The following is a 20,641-nucleotide window of genomic DNA, read 5'->3' as shown; positions in this document are numbered from 1 at the left end:
AAGACCTAAATTCAAATCTAATGTCAAAGTCAGCCTTAGACTGTAGCTGTGTGACCCTAGAGAAGTCACTTAACCTCTGTTAGAGTTTGCTCATCTATAAAATGGGGGTAATAATAGCAACTACCTTGCAGGGTTATTGCAAGGATCAAATGAAATAATATTTGTAAAGTACTTTGCAAACTTTAGAGTGCTAGATAAATTCTGGCAGTGATGATGATGATTATTGTTATTATTATCTGTCCAAGGCTAGTAATCATAGAACCTATGGAAATGAGAATGGAAAGTGAGGGGGTATGGATGAAGCTAACCCTTAGCTAAGCCATCAAGAACAAAGTTAAGGTAAAATGAAGCAGGATTTTGTTTGGGTTTTTTTAGCCCAATAATGGATTGATTCATTAACTTTAAGAATAATTCCAGGTCTTTATACTTTTTTTTCAGTTCTTGGTCTAAACTTGCCAATCTTTGCTCTTCCTATCTCAAACATCACTTATGGTCCTTAGGTCCTCTTCCATGCATCCATACCTCTCACTTTCAGCCTTTGTTCCCTATCATTCACTGGTCCCATCTTCTAGACCTGAAAATAGACAATTCCCCTCCCCAAACCAAACAAGAGAGGCTACCAAAGCAGTGACCTCTAAGTAGTTTTAATTGGACTCTCTTACAGGTATTTCTTTTTCTAGGTAAGTATGCTGGCAGGGAGGAGTTAGGGTGTGGTAGGGAATTGTCTCAACAGCACCTGTACAATTGCCACTATGCCACTAAGGTTATAACTGCCATGAGAGTCTGATTACTAGCTCAGCAGGGGAAGCCTGAGTTTTTCTGGGGCGAGAGTAGAGGGTAAGAATATTGGATTAAAAGTTAGTGTGGTTATATTAAAGCTAAGCCCCATGACTGACCACTGCCCAGATGGTAGAATGCAACTCATCCTCCCATCCTCTAACTAGTTGATCACACCTCCCTTAGTGTCATGCCCCCACTTTGGAAACCGCTGTCCTAGAGATCAGTAAAGACAACGTGATATAGTAGAATTAACAATGGACTTAGAAAGTCAGGGGAAGTGGGTTTGAACTGAAAGTCCAATATTCCAACATTCACTAGCTGTGGGACTATGGGCATCACAACTTCTTGAAGGATTAGTCCCCCATTTATGAAATGGAAACCATAATACTCATATTTTATAGCTCATTGGGTCTATCTTGAAGAAAGTACTTTGTATGGCTTTAAGCTTCATTGAAATGTGTTATTATTATATGGATGAATTTTCTTAATATTACTAATTAATTTAATCTTAATAATTAATATTATTAAGACTTAGAGCTGAAAGGGAACTTAGAGGCCATTGAGTCTCACTCCATTTCATAGCTGAGAAAACTGGAGGCTTATGGAGTCAAGTAACTTGCTTAGGGTCTCACAGCTTATATGTGAGGCAGCATTCAAACTCGGGTCTTCCTGACACCAAGTCCAACAATTTATCCATTATACCACTTAGCTAATTCCAGGGGTCCCTTTTAGGGAAGTCCTTGTGTATGTACAACCTTCATCACTTCTCTTATCACTAGTTTTTCATGAATCCATTTTTCCCAAAATGAGGTTTTTTGTTTTTTTTTTACTTTTTTGGTTTATAAAATGCATTGAATGTACCAAATCCTTGGCCCTAAATGTAACAGACTGGAGGCAAGCTGAGTTGATTCTGTGAAAAAAACTCAATTTATCTCACTTCTGCTTAGGTCCCTTCCAAATACTTGTTGGCTGACTGTTCCAATTCCCAAACTCTATGATTCTCTGAAATGGACTTCTGTATTGGAAAGAGCTTTCTTTAAAAATTAATTTATTTATTTTTAGTTTTCAACAATCACTTCCAAAAGCTTTTGAGTTTTAAATTTTCTCCCCCTCCTTCCGTCCCTCCTTCCCCAAGACAGTGTGAAATCTGATATAAGCTCTACGTGTATGTTCCTGTTAAACATATTTTCACATTAGTCATGTTGTAAAGAAGAATTAGAACCCATAAGAGGAACCACAAGAAAGAAGAAACAAAACAAAACAGAAGAAAAAAAAAGTGCAAATACTATGCTTAAATCTGCATTCAAACTCCATTGGAAAGAGCTTTTGACTGAAAGTCAGGAAACCTATATCCTGGTCAAGGATTCTCCATATATGACCTTGGACTAGTTACCTCTCTCTGGGCCTCAGTTTTCTCATCTGCAAAATGGGGAAGTTAGATGAGATGATCTCTGAGTTCTACAGTGCAGGAAAAAAGAATGATGAATTTGTAGTGAGGAGATCTGGGTTCATCTCCTGACCAAGTCACTTTACCTCTGTGGGTTCGTGTTACCTTTTCTGTAAAATAAGGTGGCTGGAGAAGATGTCTTCTACCTTTTTTTTTCTAGCTTAGAGTATATGATCATATGAGTTAACATCTTTCTATGGCACAGATTGATTCCATTTATCCACATGTTTGTAGCAACTTCGAAAAGTGTTGGTTCCAATTTCTTTCTATTCAGGAGTGACACGGGTAGAAATAAGCGGGACCCACAGCTCAGACTGATTAATGTGGGCAGTGCCAACTTGCTTGCTTGCACAATGACTGAATAATAACCATGAGAAAATCACTTCCACTGGCATTAAATTATCCACGCTCCACTCATTTTCTATGATACACAGCCCTTCAAATATAGACTTCCCTCTTTTACAAAAAAAGTATGCTGTGACTCTTTGAATGGATATTGCACAACTCAAAGATTTCTGTATATTCAGCTACCTTGTAGCACAAGCTGTCAGAATATAAATGCTTACAGAAATACTGCGCTCACAATCACGTGCCATCTTTCAGCTGAGCATTTCAGACACTGAACGTTTCTCTCAGTGGCTCTTTATGGTGTGATACTGTGGAAAGAGACTGAGCTCTGGAATCGGAGGAGATGGGTTAGAATTTCACCCTTGGTTATTGCCTGTATGACCTTGGGTCTCACTTAACCTCCCTGGGCCTCAGTTTCCTCATCTGTGAAATAAATAGGCTTGGACTAGATGACTCCAAAGTCCCTTCAAACCCTAGATCTATGATTCTGTGGTAAGTTTCGTTTCCAAGGCTTAAATGAACACAAAATGATTTAATAAAAATAGCTAGCATTTACATAGTGCCTACCATATGCTAGGCATTATGCTAAGTGCTTCACAAATATTATTTCATTTTTTAGGCAATTGGTGTTAAGTGACTTGCCCAGGGTCACACAGCTAGTAAGCGTCAAGTGATTGGTCTGAGGTCAGATTTGAACTCAGGTCCTCCTGACTTCAGGGCCAGTGCTCTATCCACTGCGCCACCTAGCTTCCCTCAAATATTATTTCATTTTATTCTCACATCAACCTTGAGAGGTAGGTATTTCATTATCCCCCTTTTAAATCTCAGGAAACTGAGGCAAGCAGAGGTTAAGGGACTTGTCCAATATCACATAGCTAGAAAATGTCTGAAGTGGGGTTTAAACTTTGATCTCCCTGACCCTAGGCCCAGTGGTCTACCCACAGCGCCACCTTTTCTCAAGGTCACAAAATCAATCAGGAGCCAATTCAAAATGAGGAGTCTTGTGAGTTACCTCTATCTCCCACCCCTGCCAGGCTACATATCCTCTCACACACTATCATCTGTTGTTCACTTCCATTGTTTTCCTAATTAGCCGCAGACATGAACAGACTATGGGTTATATATGATAACTTATGCTGGGAAAGCATTCCTACGGGTCTGCCCTTTCCTCTCTGGGGTCAATACTCTGTGCCCATCTATGCATAGCATGGTTATCTCAAAGCTGGAAGGGACCAGAGAGATTATTTATTCTGACCTCTATATTTTACAGATGAGGAATCTAGGCCCAGAGAGAATGAATAATTTGCTCAAGGTTCCATAGGTACAAAGTAGGAGAGGGGGATTTGAACTCAGACCCTGATTCCAAATCAAGCATTCTTCCCAACAACTTTCCAGTGGGCTACAGCCCACTCCTCCAGACAAGCTTCCTTTACAGTCACAAGGATTTAGTTTTATTATAGCTACTGGGAGCCCTTGATGCTATTTTTAATTTCATCTGCTAAGAAACAGCTTCCTTCAGGTCCAAATTGAAATCCCATAAAGAGAAGACAGCTCTCTCAGGTCTTTGGAAATCTGCATGGAATCTGCAATCTGCAGGAATTGCAATAAATCTAGGGCAGAGTGTCCTGAATTGCTCCTACAAGAGATACAAGTCCTAAGTGGCTCTGATGCCTTAATTCTGACTCAGCAGTTTCAGCAATGCATCACCCCCTTCTCCTCTTTCACTCTGCTCAATTACAACCATTAGAAATGTAGGTGGGATTGTGAAACCTGGGTTTTCAAGGTTGTTCATCTTGGTTAACTTTCCAGGCAACAGCAGACAGACAGAGATAGAGACAGAGACAGAGTGAGTATGTATGTATGTCTGAGAGAGAGAGAGAGAGAGAGAGACAGAGAGAGAGAGATGGAGACAGAGACAGACAGAGAGACAGACAAAGAGGCAGAGGCACAGCGAAATTTCAAAGGCAGCCTCAGGGCTTACCTGGTCCAAGCTTTGCAACAGCATAGAGAAGGTCATAGTTGATGACTGGTGTGGCATCGCTGATAGGCTGCCAGCCCACAGGAGGTGATGCAGGAGGTGAGATGAGAAACTGTTTTGCTGGCTGAGGGGGTGCCAAGTGAAGCTTATCTCCATCTGTCTCGGGGGTCTGAACCTTTCAAATAGACCAGGGACAAAGACTTAGCATTCATATTAGGTTGAGACATGCTCCACAAGCTAGGATGAAAATGTGATCTCATACTTTTAGGATATGAAGAATTAGTGATTGAAGGCTGATACTCATTTTGGCCAAGATCCCAAAAGTGTCACTTCATGAATGACTAAAATTCCCTCCAAGTCAGAACTGAATGACATTGGTAGACAGCTAGGTGGTGAAATGCATGGAGTGCGGGACAGGGAGTAAGGAAATTGTTGTTGGACATTCAGTTGTGTCCAACTTTTCGTCACTACATGGACCATTGCATGTCAGTACTGTCCATGGGGTTTTCTTGGCAGAAAAACTGGAGTGGTTTGCCATTTCCTTTTCCAGGGGAATAAGGTAAACAGAGGTTAAATGACTTATCCAGGGTCATACAGCTAACAAATGTCTGAGGCTGGATTTAAACTGATCCACTGAGCCATCTAGCTTCCTGGGAGTCAGGAACACTGGAATTCAAATCCATCCTCAGACCCTTATTAGTTGTGTGACCCTAGGCAAGTCACTTAATCTCTCCTTGCCTCAGTTTTCCCCAGCTGTAAAATGAGATAACAAATAGCACCTACCTCCCAGTGTTGTTATAAGGATAAAATAACATATGTAAAGTACCTTGCAAACTTTAAAGTGTTACATAAAAACTTTTATTAATATTGTTATCGTTATTATTCATGGGGTATCACACAGCCCTGGGGCCTGTCCTTTCCTATAATTCATGGGGTGTCACACAGTCCTGCTTTAGGGGATACATATACTTTGGGAACAATGCTATTCATTTACCCGTTTAATTTTTTTTCTGCTTCCTATAAGTTTATGAACTCCTTGTGGGTAATGCTGTTTTCATTTTTGTAGTTGTATTCTCCGTGCCTAGCATGTGCTTTGCATATATTTGGTGCCTAATAAATGCTTGCTGGATTGAATTAGCTTAACTTGTACCTTCTATCAGGAGTCAAAATTTCTAGTTAGGTGACACAAAGAATCATACATTGAAGGACATGTATGTTCCTAACCTGTAGCCACTTTTGACGCTAGGCTGTGGGACCATGAACAAATCACTTCACCTCTTAGCCTCAGTTCCTTCTTCTGCAAAATAAGGTAGGGGGGATGATTAGGTGACTTCTGAGGGTCTGTTGAACTTAAATCTATGATCCTGTGACTTTCATAAAACATGGGCAGATATTTTAATTCCAGACCTTCCCTAGACCTAGTTAGTAGCAGGAGTTCAAACACATTTACTGGGGAAGATGAGGGAGGGACAGATAAGTCTGACCTATTTCTCGGTGAACTAATTATAGATTGAAAGCTGTCTCCTTTCCCTCTAGAATCTTTTCTGATCTCCCTGGTCTGAGCTTCCTAACCTGGAATCCCATCATAGAACTTGCTTTTTCAAGTATTCTAACAACTACATTTAAATATCATTGGTTTCCTTTGAATTTTTCAGTCTTTTTTTTTTTTTAGTCATGTCCAACTCTTTGTGACCCCATTTGTGGTTTTCTTGGCAAAGACACTGGCAAGTTTGGATATTTCCTTCTCCATCTAATTTTACATATGAGGAAACTGAGGCAAACAGGGTTAAGTGATTTGCCCAGGGTCACACAGCTAGTAAGTGTCTGTGGCTGGATTTGAATTCAGGTCCTTCTGATTCCAGGGCCAGTATTCTATCTACTGCACTAACTATCTACCCTTATAAGGGTATTATGAACTAAATATAATTCACTTAGGGAAAAAGTGGATAAAGTACATGAAAAAATTATATTCTTACCTGTGCAAAGTAAAGTTTTAACTTCTTCCCTCTGAATTGTGTTTCATGGAGCTCTATCCTGGCCCGAGCTGCAGATTTGGGATTGCTAAAGTTTATTCGCACACGTCTGAAACTCTTGAACAGCTGAAACGTCACACAGTCATCATACGTGCGGAACAGTCCTTCGAATTTCTCCTTAACAAAAAAAAAAAGAAAACACACATATGCACACATACAAGAAAATCCATTGGTCATAAAATGTTTATGGTGTCATTAATGACACAAATGATTAAATCCTTGATTAAAGCAAACAAAGAGAATATTATTTATTTGTTGATTATTAGTCAGTTGTGAATGCTGCCTAGAGACTTATCATTTTAAAAAAATCAGACCTAAATCATGAGATTTCAGGCTAATGAAATACTAACAATATTCTGAATCTTATTTCCTATGTCTATTCACCTTTATTCTATTTATCTTTATTGCAAGTAACAAAACCAACATGTATTACTATGCTACATGTTCTTACCAGAGAGATGGCTATTAAGGAAGCAAATGGCTTTGTAAAATGATTCAGAGTCTTGTTTTTCTAAAGAAAGGCATTTTTGTCTTTAGATAAGTTAGTGGCAGGCAGAGACAGAGGAATATGGGGGTTATGAGAAAAAGATCCCTAGAATATCATAGCCGGAAGACAGCCTAACCTAGATTGACAGCTAGAAGGAACCTGAAAGGTCATATAGTCCTCTGATTTTACAGATGAGGAAACTAAGGAATGTGTAGTGATTTGATCATCTAGTGCAGGGGTGGACAAACTATACAGGTGGTGAGCCAAACCCTGCCTGCCACCTGTTTTCCCAGGACAGTGAGCTAAGAATGGTTTTTTATATAATGTAAAACATAGTTTGCCAACCCCTCATTTTACAAAGGGCCAAAGAATTGAACTGATGGACCCAACGTCACATAGCTAGTTAGTGGCATATATTGGGACTAGAATCCAAGTGTCCTGATTCTCAGTTTAGGGTTCTTTCTACCACACCAAAAACTTACCTATCAAAGGAGGGATAAAAAGAAAAAAAAATTCTTCCATGAAAAGGAAGAAATAAATAGAGGTATGTTAATGAAGCCTAAATTCTGAAAGAAAAAAAAACAACCTGGAGATTTTAGGTGAACACAAGCATAATTTATTGCTGCCACATGTGAATATTGTTATGCAGTAAGAAATAACAAAAATGAGGAATTCAGAGAAATGTGGTAAGATTTGTCAGAAAAACAGTAAGTAAGATTACAATAATGTAAAAGATCACTGAAAAGAAGTTGAACTTTGGGAATTGAAAGGCTCAAACGTAATATACTTCCAACCTCTAGTCACTGAGACAAAATCTGCAAAAATCATTGGCATTTCTATGTGGCACTAACAAAACTAGGTTAAAATTATAGAAAAAAGTTCATTAAAAATAATGACAAAATTTTCAAAAAAGCCCAAATGGGGTCACAAAGAGTTGGACGTGACTAATGACTGAACAACAATAACGATATCTATCCTATTTGCCTCCTCTATTGTTTACAGGGTGAAATATAAAACCTTCTGTTTACTCTTTTTTTCCCTTTAAATTTTTTACATTGGAAATTGTTTATTTACTAAGGTATAATAATCAGAATAGAAACACAAACATCTCTTCCACTGAAGTTTGAATCTATCATCATGCTGAGTTGACAAAGGCTGTTATGAATAAAATGCAAGCTCTGCTATATTTTACATTAAGTTGGGTTAGGGTAATCCCCGTGGCCTAGTGATAACTAGCAGTCATAAGAATAGCAGCCTAGTTTTAGAAAAGTCTAGAGTAGGCCAATCACGAAGTCATGGATTTTCAGCCAAATCAACTCTTTCAAAACTACATTGTTCCGGTTACAAACTCCATTTATGAAGGAAATAACCACATACAAATTCACAGATCTTTGGACTAGAATCACCATTTGGAATAGAATCTCCCACTTTTCTTGGACTAAAAGGTAGACAGGCTGAGGTAAGACAAAATGTGGAATTAAGTTTTTTTTACAGGACACTTCAAGATGGGAAATTCCACATAGAAATAAGAATACCTATTGAGGATAGAAGTTTGACACATTATGTACACAGTTTAAACTGTTCAAGTATGCATTAGTGCTACATGAAAAGTCACATTTAAAAAAAAAGATCTTAGTGGAAAGACAGTAAGACAAACTTATACCAAGAACAAGACATGCAAGACTTGAAGGTCTGACTGCAAAATCTAACAGTTAAAGGTCTCAAGTGTGCCATCTTGAATCTGGAAGGTATAGCCATCAGAGGTAGATTCTGGTACAACATTCTGATCTTCTTCCTCTGCAGAGAAATACTTTTCACTTAAGCTTGAGGTAGCCTTAAATACCATTTCATTTTCATGAGACTATAGTACTTCAATTCTGTCTAGCCCTCCACATTCTTCAATTAGGATACAGAGTTTTTCAGTTTCATTTAGTTTTTCAGCGACCAGAAAAATATTTGAAATTGCATCCAAAATAACCAGGACAATTTTGCTGTCTTTTGCAGACAAGAGGATGATTAAGGGTTCCAGAATTCCATTTTGAACAAAATACACAATCTGCTCAATTGTTCTGCCACTTGTATAGTTTGTGACAGTCCATACAGCTTCTTTCTGTGATTTAAAGTCTCCCTTTGACAGAATTCCAATCAAGGATGGAGCTAGTTCATGATTCACAACTTGCCGTACCGGGTCCAGATGGCCAGCCGTGATGTTTGACATGGTCCATGCAGCCTCCTCCTGGATATTGGTTTTAGGGTGAGTAAGCAGGCTAGGAAAGACGCCTAGCACTCCTGAAACTATTACAATCTGAGTTTGTTCATCTGTCCCAGTGACAATGTTTCCTATAACCCATAAGGAAGGAGTCACTATTGGCGATTCACCAGATCCTACAAGTTTCACTAGCTGTGGGACAGCTCCATTTTCACAACCACTTCAGTCCTGTCACTTGAGCCATCTGTGAGGCAGGAAATGGCCCAACAGGTATCTGCCAGAATTTCTGGATCATCATGATGCAAAAGGTAAACTAAGATAGGAAGAATTTGCTCAATAGTTCCCATCAGGGGAGCAGGATTCTTGTTATGACAAAGATCTGAAAGTGTCTAGGTAAGATTTCTTAAGTAACCACATGCTAATGATGACATATAAGGAGCTACAAACAGAGCTAAAAGAGGGTCTGTTGCACCACACTTGATTACTAAGTCTCTGCAGGCTGAACCATCACCTGCAATGTTGCCCAGAGACCACACTGCCCGTTCACTGATGTGAGCCTGGGAAGAGGCCAACAAGGCAACGAGCACATGTATAGCCCCCCTCCGTGTACCACAGCCTTGGATGGGTCTGATGTTCCAGAAACAATGTTAAAGCAGATTCAAACTGAATAGGATTACAGTCTGTCCTGCCCAAGAAGCCTCCTAGCTTTGGAATTCTACCAGCCTCAATTATTTGGTCTATGGAAGGCTGTTTTTCCCTAGAAAGGAGTTTCCTAGCAGTTTGAGTAGCCTGAAGATGAACCTCCAGATTATTACTATTTACGCTTTTGACTATTTCTTCAACAGACCAATCCTCAGAGCCTTGGTTATTTTAGTTTTCTTGCAGAGGAGAAGCAGCAGCATCAGGAAAAGTGCTGACATTTCTTCTTTTCAGCATCTGGTCATCTTTTTTAGCTTTCCTCAGTTCTGTATTCACTCTCGGGCGCCTCATTTCTGTGCTGTCTTTCCCTTTGTTCTTAAACCTGTTAAGCTGGGCAGCTGGTGAATTAGCATTTTCATTTTTCATTGGTGGACGTGGTCGTGTTCCGCACTGGGAGAAAAGCAAGGAGGGAAGTTGCCGGAGGTCGCTGGGCCCCATAGTGGAAGTGGGAGAAGGTTGCAGCTGCATCACGGTTAGACTTCCAATAGCCACTACAGCTCAGCTCTGAAAGACATGTGCCCTGTTTGACTTTTAAAGCCCTTCTTAACCTGCTCTTGTCCTGCCTCTCCAGTCTTCTTACATCTTGATCCTCTCCACGTACTCTGAGATGATCATGGTACTCATGGGTGTCTGCTGTTCCTGGAAGATGACACTCCCTCTCCCAACTCCAAGCATTTTCACTGGTTGTCCTCTATGCCTAGAACTCTCTCCCTCCTCATAAGTGCCTGCAGGCTTCTTTAGCTTTCTTCAGGTCTCAACTAAAGTCTCATCTTCTGCAAGAAACCTTTCCCAGTCCTCCTTAATCTTAGTGCCTTCTTTCTGACATTATTTTCAATTTATCTTCAATATCTTGCTTGTATTTAGTTGATTATGTGTTGCCCCCCCCCCAAGTTAGACTGCAAGCTCCTTGAAAGTAAGGATGAAATTTTTGCCTGTCTTTGTATTCCCTGAGCTTACTACAGTGCTTGGCACATAGTAGAAGCATAATCAATGCATGTCGACTATGGAAAAAGGTTCCATAGGTACCAAGATACTCCTAGGAATTTTGTGCCAGTTAAAAAATGGGAAACAAAGTGGGTTCATTTATTAGGAAATGGCTAAACAAATCATGGTATCTGAATGTAATGGGGTGTTATAGTGCTATAGACATTATGAATATGAGGAATTTGTAGAAGCAGAAGAAGACCTGTAGGAACTAGAGTAAAATAAACAGAATTAGACACTATAAATAATGACTGTAATAATTTAAATGGAAACCACCCTGAAAGGTAGCCCTATTTTGCCTAATTGGAATGACCAATTGGCCTGGAAAACAGATAATGAAACAGACTTTCCTCCTCTCCATAGAAAAGGGAGAGATTTTAGGTGTGGAATGTTGCATATCCATTAGATTGTAAGCTCCTTGAAGGCAGAGACTGTCTTTTGCCTCTTTTGGTATCCCCAGTGCTTAGTATAGTACCTGGTACACAATTGGTGCTTAATAAATGCTTATTGATTTTGCTGCCTGATGTTGGTTTATATTGCTTAACTGTTTTATTTTCCTGTGTTACAAGGGATGGCTCCTAGGGAATTGGGAAATGATTGTGATGTAAAAACAAAAGGCATCATAGATTTTGATGTGGAAGGGACTTTTATCCTCTATTTCACAGATTGGGAAACTTTGAGCCCAAAAGATGGAGCGAGTTGCACAGATAGCAAATGGCTGAGGTGAGATTTGAACCCATGTCCACTATGGAGTAGAAGAAACTACTGCAGCTGTTTTAACCTAAACTCAGATGTAGGCCCAGAGGACCAGTACTCTCTGCAGCACTCATTGGGAGCAGCTAGGTGGTGTAATGGACCAGAAGTCAGGAAGACCTGAGTTAAAATCCAGCCTCAGACACTTAATAGTTGTGTTACCCTGGACAAGTCATTTAATTTGCCCCAGTTTCCTCACCTGTTGTATGAGGATAATAATAGCAACAGGGTTGTTGTGAGGACCAAATAAGATAATAATTGTAAAGTGCTTAGCATAGTACTTAGTAGGTGCTATATAAATGTTAGCTGTCATCATCATCATCATCATCATCATCATCATTGAAGGTTGTGACCCTTGCTATTTATCTGCCATCCACTACTACATGTATGGCTAACAATATCTTGCCTCCTTTTTCTCTATGTATCCCTTTATTAATCTATCTCTGGCTATAGAGGAACAATTTATACTCAGCCTCCTACCCTCTGTTTTTTTTTTTCACCATTCTATTCAGTCTTACCTAACTCACTGCCGGTTCCCAACTCACCCCTTCTACTGTGCCCTCTGGAATTCCGATTCCATAGTGAATAAATTTCCCTTCATCCTAGACCTCTTTCTCTCACACCCTTTTCATTCCCTAGCCATCATTAAGTCTTGGCTTCCCTCACTGACATTGTATCTTTAGCCATCCTCTCCAGCACTGGCTGTACCTTTTCTCATTGCCCTCCTCCCCCCAGCTCCCACCTCAACACAGTGATCCTGAAGGGGAGAATCCTGATACTTCTTGTTCTATACTGCCACTTCCAAACTTTTCCATGATCACTCAGCAACTTTGAAGTCTATTCAATCAAAATTTTGCACCCAATCCAAATCATGGAGACTATTGTATGCTAGCCTTTAGGGTACTTCCTTCCCTTTCTTAAGGAATTCAGCACTGGGCTGACAATTTTTTCTCTCCCCTCCAACTCCTGACTAGAGGACTTCAATGTTCAAACAGACACATCCACAAATTCCCCAAACTCCCAATTTCGCAGCTTCCTTCAGTTTCCGGCCCTACTCTTTCACTCCTCCTGCCACACACAGGGACACACCAGTAGCACATTGAATCTCACCATTCTGCTTCACCCTCACTAAGACTTCTCATCCCTCTACCCCTCAGTATTTTCTCAGTTTATTAGTTCTGCTCTCACTTCATTTTCCTTCCTTTCCAATCCCAACTCTATAGTTAACCATTTCAGTTCTACATTTACTTCTGCCCTTGGATCTCCCACTCTTCTGTCCTATATCCATCCATCTTTTGCTAATCGGTTTTCTTGTCTTATGCCCCTTGGTGCTCCAGTTCTGCCGATATTCTTCTGTCAAAGTAATTTTCCTTAAGCGTAAGTATGATTGTGTCATTCTGTTACTCTATGTTCCAGTAGCTCACTCTTACTTTGAGGAGAAAATATCATCTCCTTTGTTTAGCATTTAAAGCTCTTTGCCACCTGGCCTTAGTGTAGCTTATCTTTTTCATTGAATATTACTACTTTTCTCACACTTTGCAATCCAGCCAAACTGGCTTTCTCTCATTCTTCATACGTGATATTCCATTTCTGTGCCTTTGCCCTGGCTGTCCCCCCAGTGCCTGGAATATATTTCCTCCTCACCTCTACCTCTCAGACTTCCTTCTCTTCCTAGTTTGAGCATCAACTGTTGGTGCCTTCACTCCCAAACTACCTTATATTTAATTTTTGTTGTTTTTGTTTAGTCATTCCGGTCATGTCAGACACTCCATGACCCCATCTGGAGTTTTCTTGGCAAAGATACTGGAGTGGTTTGCCATTTCCTTCCCCAGATCATTTTACAGATGAGGACACTGAGGCAAACAGGGTTAAGTGACTTGCCCAGGGTCACATAGCTAAGAAGTATATAAGACTAGATTTGAACTCAGGTCTTCCTGACTCTAGGTCCAACACTCTATCCACTGTGCAACCTAGATGCCCCTTGTAATTAATGACTTTGGATTTATTGTCTTAATTTTAATTCTGTATATACTTATATATGTATTTGTTGTTTTCTCCAATAGAATGTAAAGTCCTTACAAATAGGGATCATTTGGTCTCCTCGTTTTTTTCAATAAAAATCACTTTGATTCAACAAATGTCTGTTAAACCAAAAAAAAAAAAAAACAAAACCGCAAAACCCACCAACAACAAAAACAAATGCCTGTTAAATACTCACTTTGTGCTGGTGCTGAAGGAGATATAGAGATGAAAAATGCCTGTTCTTGCATCCGGTGTGCCTAGCACAGTGCCTAACATACAGTAAGTACTTAATAAATGTTTGTGGACTATATCCTTCAACACCAAAGCCCATAGACTTTCTACTGCATCATATTGCCTCTCAATGGAACTTTAACAACAACAATAACAACCAATATGATGTAAGTGGTATGGGTCCTTAACCTTCTTTTCTCCCTCATCACATCTGGGTGATGTCTGCCATCTTTCAGTGTTAATCCCTTGCCTAACCCCTATTATCCCTTTAGAGAATAATAGAATCTTAGCCTTCAGAAGGCCTCAACAGATCACCTTGTCCATCCTGTATATGAATAAGGTTTTCTTTATGGACCATCCTTGACAAGTGGCCTGGATTGAAGATCCAAAGGTACTCAATTGTTTATTAACTGTCTTTTAGTCCAAATGGTTCATTGTGCCCTCCCAGGCCCAGCAGACACAAAAAGCTTTGGTGTCCTAATTTCTTTCAATAAAAATCACTTTGATTCAGCAAATACCTGTTAAATTCTCACTTTGTGCTGGTGCTGAAGGAGACATAAAGATGAAAAATGTCCCTGTCTTTAGGGAGTTTACAATCCAAGAGGAGAGAAGACTTTGAAAAATACCTTTGACAAATTAGAACATGATCAAGTAAGCACATAGGAGTTTCCAAATAGAATAGCATGAAATGTTTAAGAAAGAGGAATCACTTCTAGCAAGATTGAGGAAGGTTTCATGGTAAGAGATAGCCATCCCATTGGGCTTTGAAGAAATAATTTTGATAGGCAGGTATGAGTAAGTTCCTTCTAGGTCTAATGGGCAATGTGTAGGAATGAACAATGGTGAGAAGGAGCAGAATGGGACTGAGGAAAAAGTTTAGTAACTTTGAACTACTCTAGTTTATCTAGACTACAGAGTGAAGGTTAATCATGAGAAATCAAGCTAAATAGGTAGATTGATGTCAGACTGTCGAGGAATTGAAAATACGTGTAGAGAAGCTTGTATTTTATTCAGCAGGCAGTGGGGAGCTACAGAAAGTTTTTCAGAAAAGGAATAACTATATCTAGGCTGCTGAGTCATCTGAGCAGGCCTCAAAGACATCTTCCTGCCATGCGACTTGCGCATTAACTTGCTTCACTTTCCTCGTTATGAGAATTTGTTATGGGAAAGAGTGAGTTAATCTGACCCTATGGGTCCACTCGACAAGTCTGGGACTTCCCAGACAAGCTTTCCAGGCTACCACTGCCCTATATATGTCCTCTCCCTTTATTAGAATGTAAATTCCTGGAAGGCCAGGACTGTCTTAATTTCTCTTGGGCAAATAGGTGATGCAGTTGGACCTACAATTGCAACTGGACCTGAAGTTGGGAAGACTTGAGTTCAAATCCTGCCTCAAACACTTACTAGCTGTGTGACCTTAAGCAAGTCCCTTCATCTTTCTCTGCCTCAGTTTCTTCATCTGTAAAATGGGAATAACAATAGCACCTACCTCCCAGGGTAGTTATGAGGATCAAATTTGATAATATTTATGAAATGTTTTACAAATCTTAAAGTGCTATATAAATGCTAATTGTTGTTATTAAATAATACAAATAAAGTTTTGTTATATAACAACATATATTAAATATTATATGATATAATTAATGTTAAATTTAATTTATATTAGTTAACTTATTTTATAACAATATATCATTATACAACAATTGTGTAACAACAATATGAGAATATTAGATATCAATATTATATAAGAATAATAATAATTATTATTATTATAATTATATATTTATCCTCAGCACTTAGGACAGATACTGGCATGTACTAAGAGTTCAGTAAGTGCTTTCTCATTCATTTCTTCATTAGCTACAAAAGCCCAGGAGTTCCAGCTTTGCTTTAATAAAATACAGGTTGGAATTCAGTGAACCAGCAGCCCCTTCAGACTCCATAGTGTCTCTTCCAAGCAAACTACCTCTGTCCCTAGTTCTCCATCTTCTGTGTTCTGCAAGTTCTTTGCCCTAGCCTTGCTGACAGACATCATTATAGTACCATCTGGCCTTGCTTGTGGATCTAGCATTCTTGATGCCCCTTCGTGCCTTGCGGCCAAGGGAGCCTTGAGCTGATCCAGCTTTGCCTTGTGTCACCATCTGCTGCTAAGCCCCAGGGTCATCTGGTTGACTTCTTCGGGAGATAATGAGGACTCCCTCTGAACACAGTTTTCAGATTCCAATCTGTGTTATGGTTTTCAACTCTTCTCTGCAGGCTTAGTCACCCAGTTTAAAAAAACATCTGATGTCTGTTCAGGGCCTCCCACTCTGGTGTCCCATGAGTGAAAACAATGGCCCATGCTCCCAACCTTTTCCATCTTCCTCTCATCCAAGTTTACCTGTCCCGTTTCCTATTATTTCAAGGACGTGTTCTTTCTGTGGTGGCAGTAACTGATAATGGGTTAATCAGAAAAAGTAATCAGTGATAATGTATTAGTTCAGCAATCTGCTACTGGGGAAAACTTTAACTCAGTCAAAGTGTACACATCGATAAAAGTAGAATAATTTTAAGCACCACAGTATCAAAAATGAAACTTTGTGTTGCCCCCTCAACTCATGCCATGTAAGCAGCTGTCTACTTTGCCTTTAAGTCCACAGATGGCCTTGGTACCAGTCATTCTTATGGGAATGCCAGAGGCAAAGGAGCCTGGCACAGAGTAAGTGCTATATAAATGTTAGCTATCATTACTATAATTATTGTCTTGCTTTCACCTTCCACATACATCGCTGCCGTAGAAAGGCACCTTGTAAACTCCAATACTTCTCCATAAATGTTAATTATATCTAGTTGTTGACTCTTTTTATTTTGTTGTTTAGTTATTTTTCACTTGTGTCTGACTCTTCATGACCCTTTTTGGGGTTTTCTTGGCAGAGATACTAGACCTGTTTACCATTTTCTTCTCCGGCTCATTTTACATATCAAGAAACTGAGGCAAGCAAGGTTGAATTACTTGCCCAGGGTCACACAGCTAGTTAAGTGTGTGAGGCCAGATTTGAACTCAGGTCCTTCTGACTCCAGGGCTGGCACTCTATCCACTGTGCCACCTAGCTGCCCTCATTCTTCCTCATGTCTTAGATCTGTGATGCTATTGGTCAATTAAATCACCTCTCCCCTCAAGTATTAGAACAACCCTTCCAATAAGTCTCCCTGCTTCCTCTCTTTCTCCTTTACAATCTATCCTCCACATAGCTGCCAAAATCACGTTCCTAAAGAACGACTCTCCTGTCCAGTATCTCTCTATTGCTTCTGGGATAAAATACAAGCTTCTTCACCTGGCATTTATAGTCTGGCTCTAGCCTATCTTTCCAGCCTTACTTCACATTGTTCCCCTTCATGCATTTTAGCTTTCAATCTAACCTGCTTGCTCCCTATTCCCTGCATTTGGAGTCCTATCTCCCACCTCTGTACATTTGTACAAGCAGTTTCCCCATACCTGGAATGTACCACTTCCTCTTCTCAATCTTTATCTTCCTTCAAGATTCACCTCGAGTATTGCTTGCTCTGAAAAGCCTACCTTGATGCTCACAATTATGACTCTCTACCTCCTCAAACTACCTTATATTTGCTTATTTATGTACTTGCTGCCACCTAAGTGGAATGTTGGCTCCTTGAGAGCAGAGACTGTTGTTGGGTTTTGTTTTATTTTGTTTTGCAACCCCAGTAACAAGCACAGTACCTTGAATGCCATAAAGTCTCTCTATGTCTCTGTCTCTGTGTCTATGTCTGTGTCTCTTTCTGTCTCTGTTTCTGTCTCTCTCTCTGTTTCTGTCTCTGTCTCTCTTTTTCTCTCTTTGCGGCCATTAATGGTCTAGTCTCATTTGCCAATTGGCACAGAACTTTTGCCCTGCTCTTTTCCCAAGCTGGTCCCTTTTCCCAAGCTTGGTGCTCCCCATATTGCTGCTGGATTTTGTTTGGACAGCCAATGAGCACAATCTACTGCAGGTCAGAACTCTTAAACTCAGGCAATCCTGTGAACCTTAACTTCCTCTAAGCAGGGATTATAGACTTGAACCATAGCATCAGTTGCCATAAAGACTTAATACACTGCTGAATTGAGCAAACATTTGTAGAGTACTCACTAAGCAGGGTAATAGACCTTGGGGTGAGAAAGGAGATACAAACAACTTCATGGCATGCGTTCTTGCTTTTCACACTTAACAAGCCCACATTATAGCTGGGGGCAACCGTCCTGTGGCCCAACCCCTCAGACAGGTCCTTATAACACAAGGCAGTCAGTGCCCTGCACTCAGTGGCTATTAGAGTAATAAGCAATAAGCTTTATAAGAACTCTGAAGTAGAGAAAGAATTTGGAACTTATAATTAAAAATTTTTTAAAAATAAATGAGTAAAATAAATAAATAATTTAAAAACAAAACAAAACAAAAAAACAAAAACAAAAACCTGGGAGATGGTGGGAGATGAAGATCCCTGTGAGTTGGAAGTATTAGGGAAGATCAGGATTATAGACTTGGAGGCAGACAGAAGACCCTAGAGATTATTTGGTCTAACTCTTTCATTTTATAGCAGTAGAGTGAAGAAGGCCCAGAGAAGGTGATTTGTCCAAGGTCACACATGCTAGTAAATGGCACAGCCAGGACTTGAAACCATCTCCTCTGACTGCAGATCAAGCTCACTTTCTAACACCTCCTTTAATTTTTTGATGGCTAACCGTAATCAGCTATATTGTTGTGGTTCCTAACTTTTATGTTGCAAAGTCAATGGCCAAAATTAAAGGTATTCCAAGGAGCACTATGATGTCAGTATCTTATCAGAATCTTAGCTACTCCTTTTTGTGGTGGCAAAAAATGAGAAACCAAGAGGATTTCTATCAATTGGAAAATGGTTGAACAAGTTATGGTATATGAACGTGATGGAATATTATTGTACTGTAAGAAATGATGAAGCAGATAGTTTCAGAAAAAACCTGGGAAGACTTGTATGAACTGATAAAGAGAGAAGTGAGCAGAACCTGGAGAATGACTTATACAATAATAACAATACTATAAAGACAAGCAACTGTGAAAGACTTAGGTCTCTGATTAGAACAATAATCAACCACAGATCCAGGTGGCTCATGATGAAGCATGCTATTGACCTCCAGAAAGAGAGCTTTATATTCTTAAAAATTATTGAAGACCCCAAAGAGCTTTTGTTTCTATTACATCTATTGATATTTACCATATTAAATAAAACTAAAATAATTACAAGTTACTTTAATTTGTTTAAGTAACAATACTAAACCCATTACACATGAATATATAACATTTTAATGAAAAGTAACTAAACAAAAAACATAGTGAGAAGAGTAGCATTGTTTTATCTATTTTTTGCAAGTCTCTTTATCTTAGGTGGCATGATGAATAGAGAGCCAGGCCCGGAGACAGGAAGACCAGAGTTCAAATCTGACCCTGGGCAAGTCACTTAACCCTGTTTGCCTCAGTTTCCTCATCTGTCAAAAGTGAGCTGGAGAAGGAAATGGCAAACCACTTCAGTATCTTTGCCAAGAAAACCCTAAATGGGGTCTTGAAGAGTTGGATGCAACTGAAATGACTGAACAACAAATTATCATCTGGCTTAATGGAAGACAGCTGAATTCTCTTACCTGCTTTTGCATTCAATCTATTGTGATGTTGCTTTTATTGAAGTATATTTTAAAAAACCTGGCCTCACTGGAAAAGGAAAATGTATTTTAATAGGCAAATAACATCAGTATTGTTATGAAGATAGTTTTGACTCAATGGACTCCTGAAAGGGTCTTGAGGTCCCCCAGCAGTCCTCAGACCACATGTGAGGATGGCTGATCTATGAGTTTTTTTTCCTGATTCTTTTTAAGAAAATGAAGGGAAAAAAGGTAGGAAGCCTCTTTCAACGCAATCACTCTGAGAAGGTAAGATGTAGATAGATTTTACCTTCTGTCTTATTTATCTCAAAGAGAGTTTCCTATACTAGAGCTACAGTGGTTTTTCCCCCACCCCCACTTCACTTGGGACTGTTTTGAAAGAGCGTAATCTAATGCTTAACTCCAGCACTATACTCTAAAATGTCAAGGAAGCAGCTTGGTCTTTATAATAGACTGTGAATTCAATACCCACAGCTCTCAGAAGGGTACTTTCTCTATTCTTTCTTTTGTTACAATCTCTCCACTCCAGTAGTACTCTCAGAATTCATTGTGCCTGGAAAACATCACAATGAGATGGTACACTCTTTGTTCTCTTTAGTAAAGTCAGAAACATTCACTTTGATCCCATCTAGTTTCTATTACGGAGTCATAAGAGGAAGGAAAAGGAATGGAAGGGATGGTAAAAATCATTTCAATCAAGCTCCCACCTTCTAGACATCTCATCTTACAAATAAGAAAACATGACCTAAAAACACTTTAAGTGACTTACACAAGGTGACCCAACAACAACATAGGGAATGAAAGTATGTACGCATACTAAGCCATTTTATTAGTCCTAGCTTTTCCATGACTACATGAATATGCAATATTGTTTAGTCATTTCAGTCATGTTCAATTCTTTATGACGCCACTTGGGGTTTTCTTGGTAGACATACTAGAGTGGTTTGCCATTTCTTTCTCCAGCTGCTCATTTTACAGATGAGGAAACTGAGGCAAATGGGGTTAAGT

The 20,641-nt window shown here is 39.5% G+C and overlaps 1 protein-coding gene and 1 pseudogene across 2 annotated transcripts in view; both read right to left on the bottom strand.

Annotated features, from left to right (window-relative positions):
* RCAN2 (regulator of calcineurin 2) overlaps positions 1-20,641 on the bottom strand; it is a 348,645-nt gene that overhangs the window by 28,099 nt on the left and 299,905 nt on the right. For both annotated transcript variants that reach the window (XM_027838273.1, XM_027838274.1), the window contains 2 exons: positions 6,530-6,703; positions 4,557-4,728 (listed from right to left, as the gene is read on the bottom strand). In XM_027838273.1, coding sequence (XP_027694074.1) covers positions 4,557-4,728; positions 6,530-6,703 — 346 coding nt within the window. The remainder of the gene's footprint in view (positions 1-4,556; positions 4,729-6,529; positions 6,704-20,641) is intronic.
* LOC114025017 lies at positions 8,779-10,449 on the bottom strand (annotated as a pseudogene).

Source organism: Vombatus ursinus, unplaced genomic scaffold (assembly GCF_900497805.2).
Source record: "Vombatus ursinus unplaced genomic scaffold, bare-nosed wombat genome assembly UNPS02014826.1, whole genome shotgun sequence".
Lineage (NCBI taxonomy): Eukaryota > Metazoa > Chordata > Mammalia > Diprotodontia > Vombatidae > Vombatus > Vombatus ursinus.
Note: the sequence above shows the minus strand (reverse complement) of the source record. Positions and strands in the feature narration are given on the sequence as shown.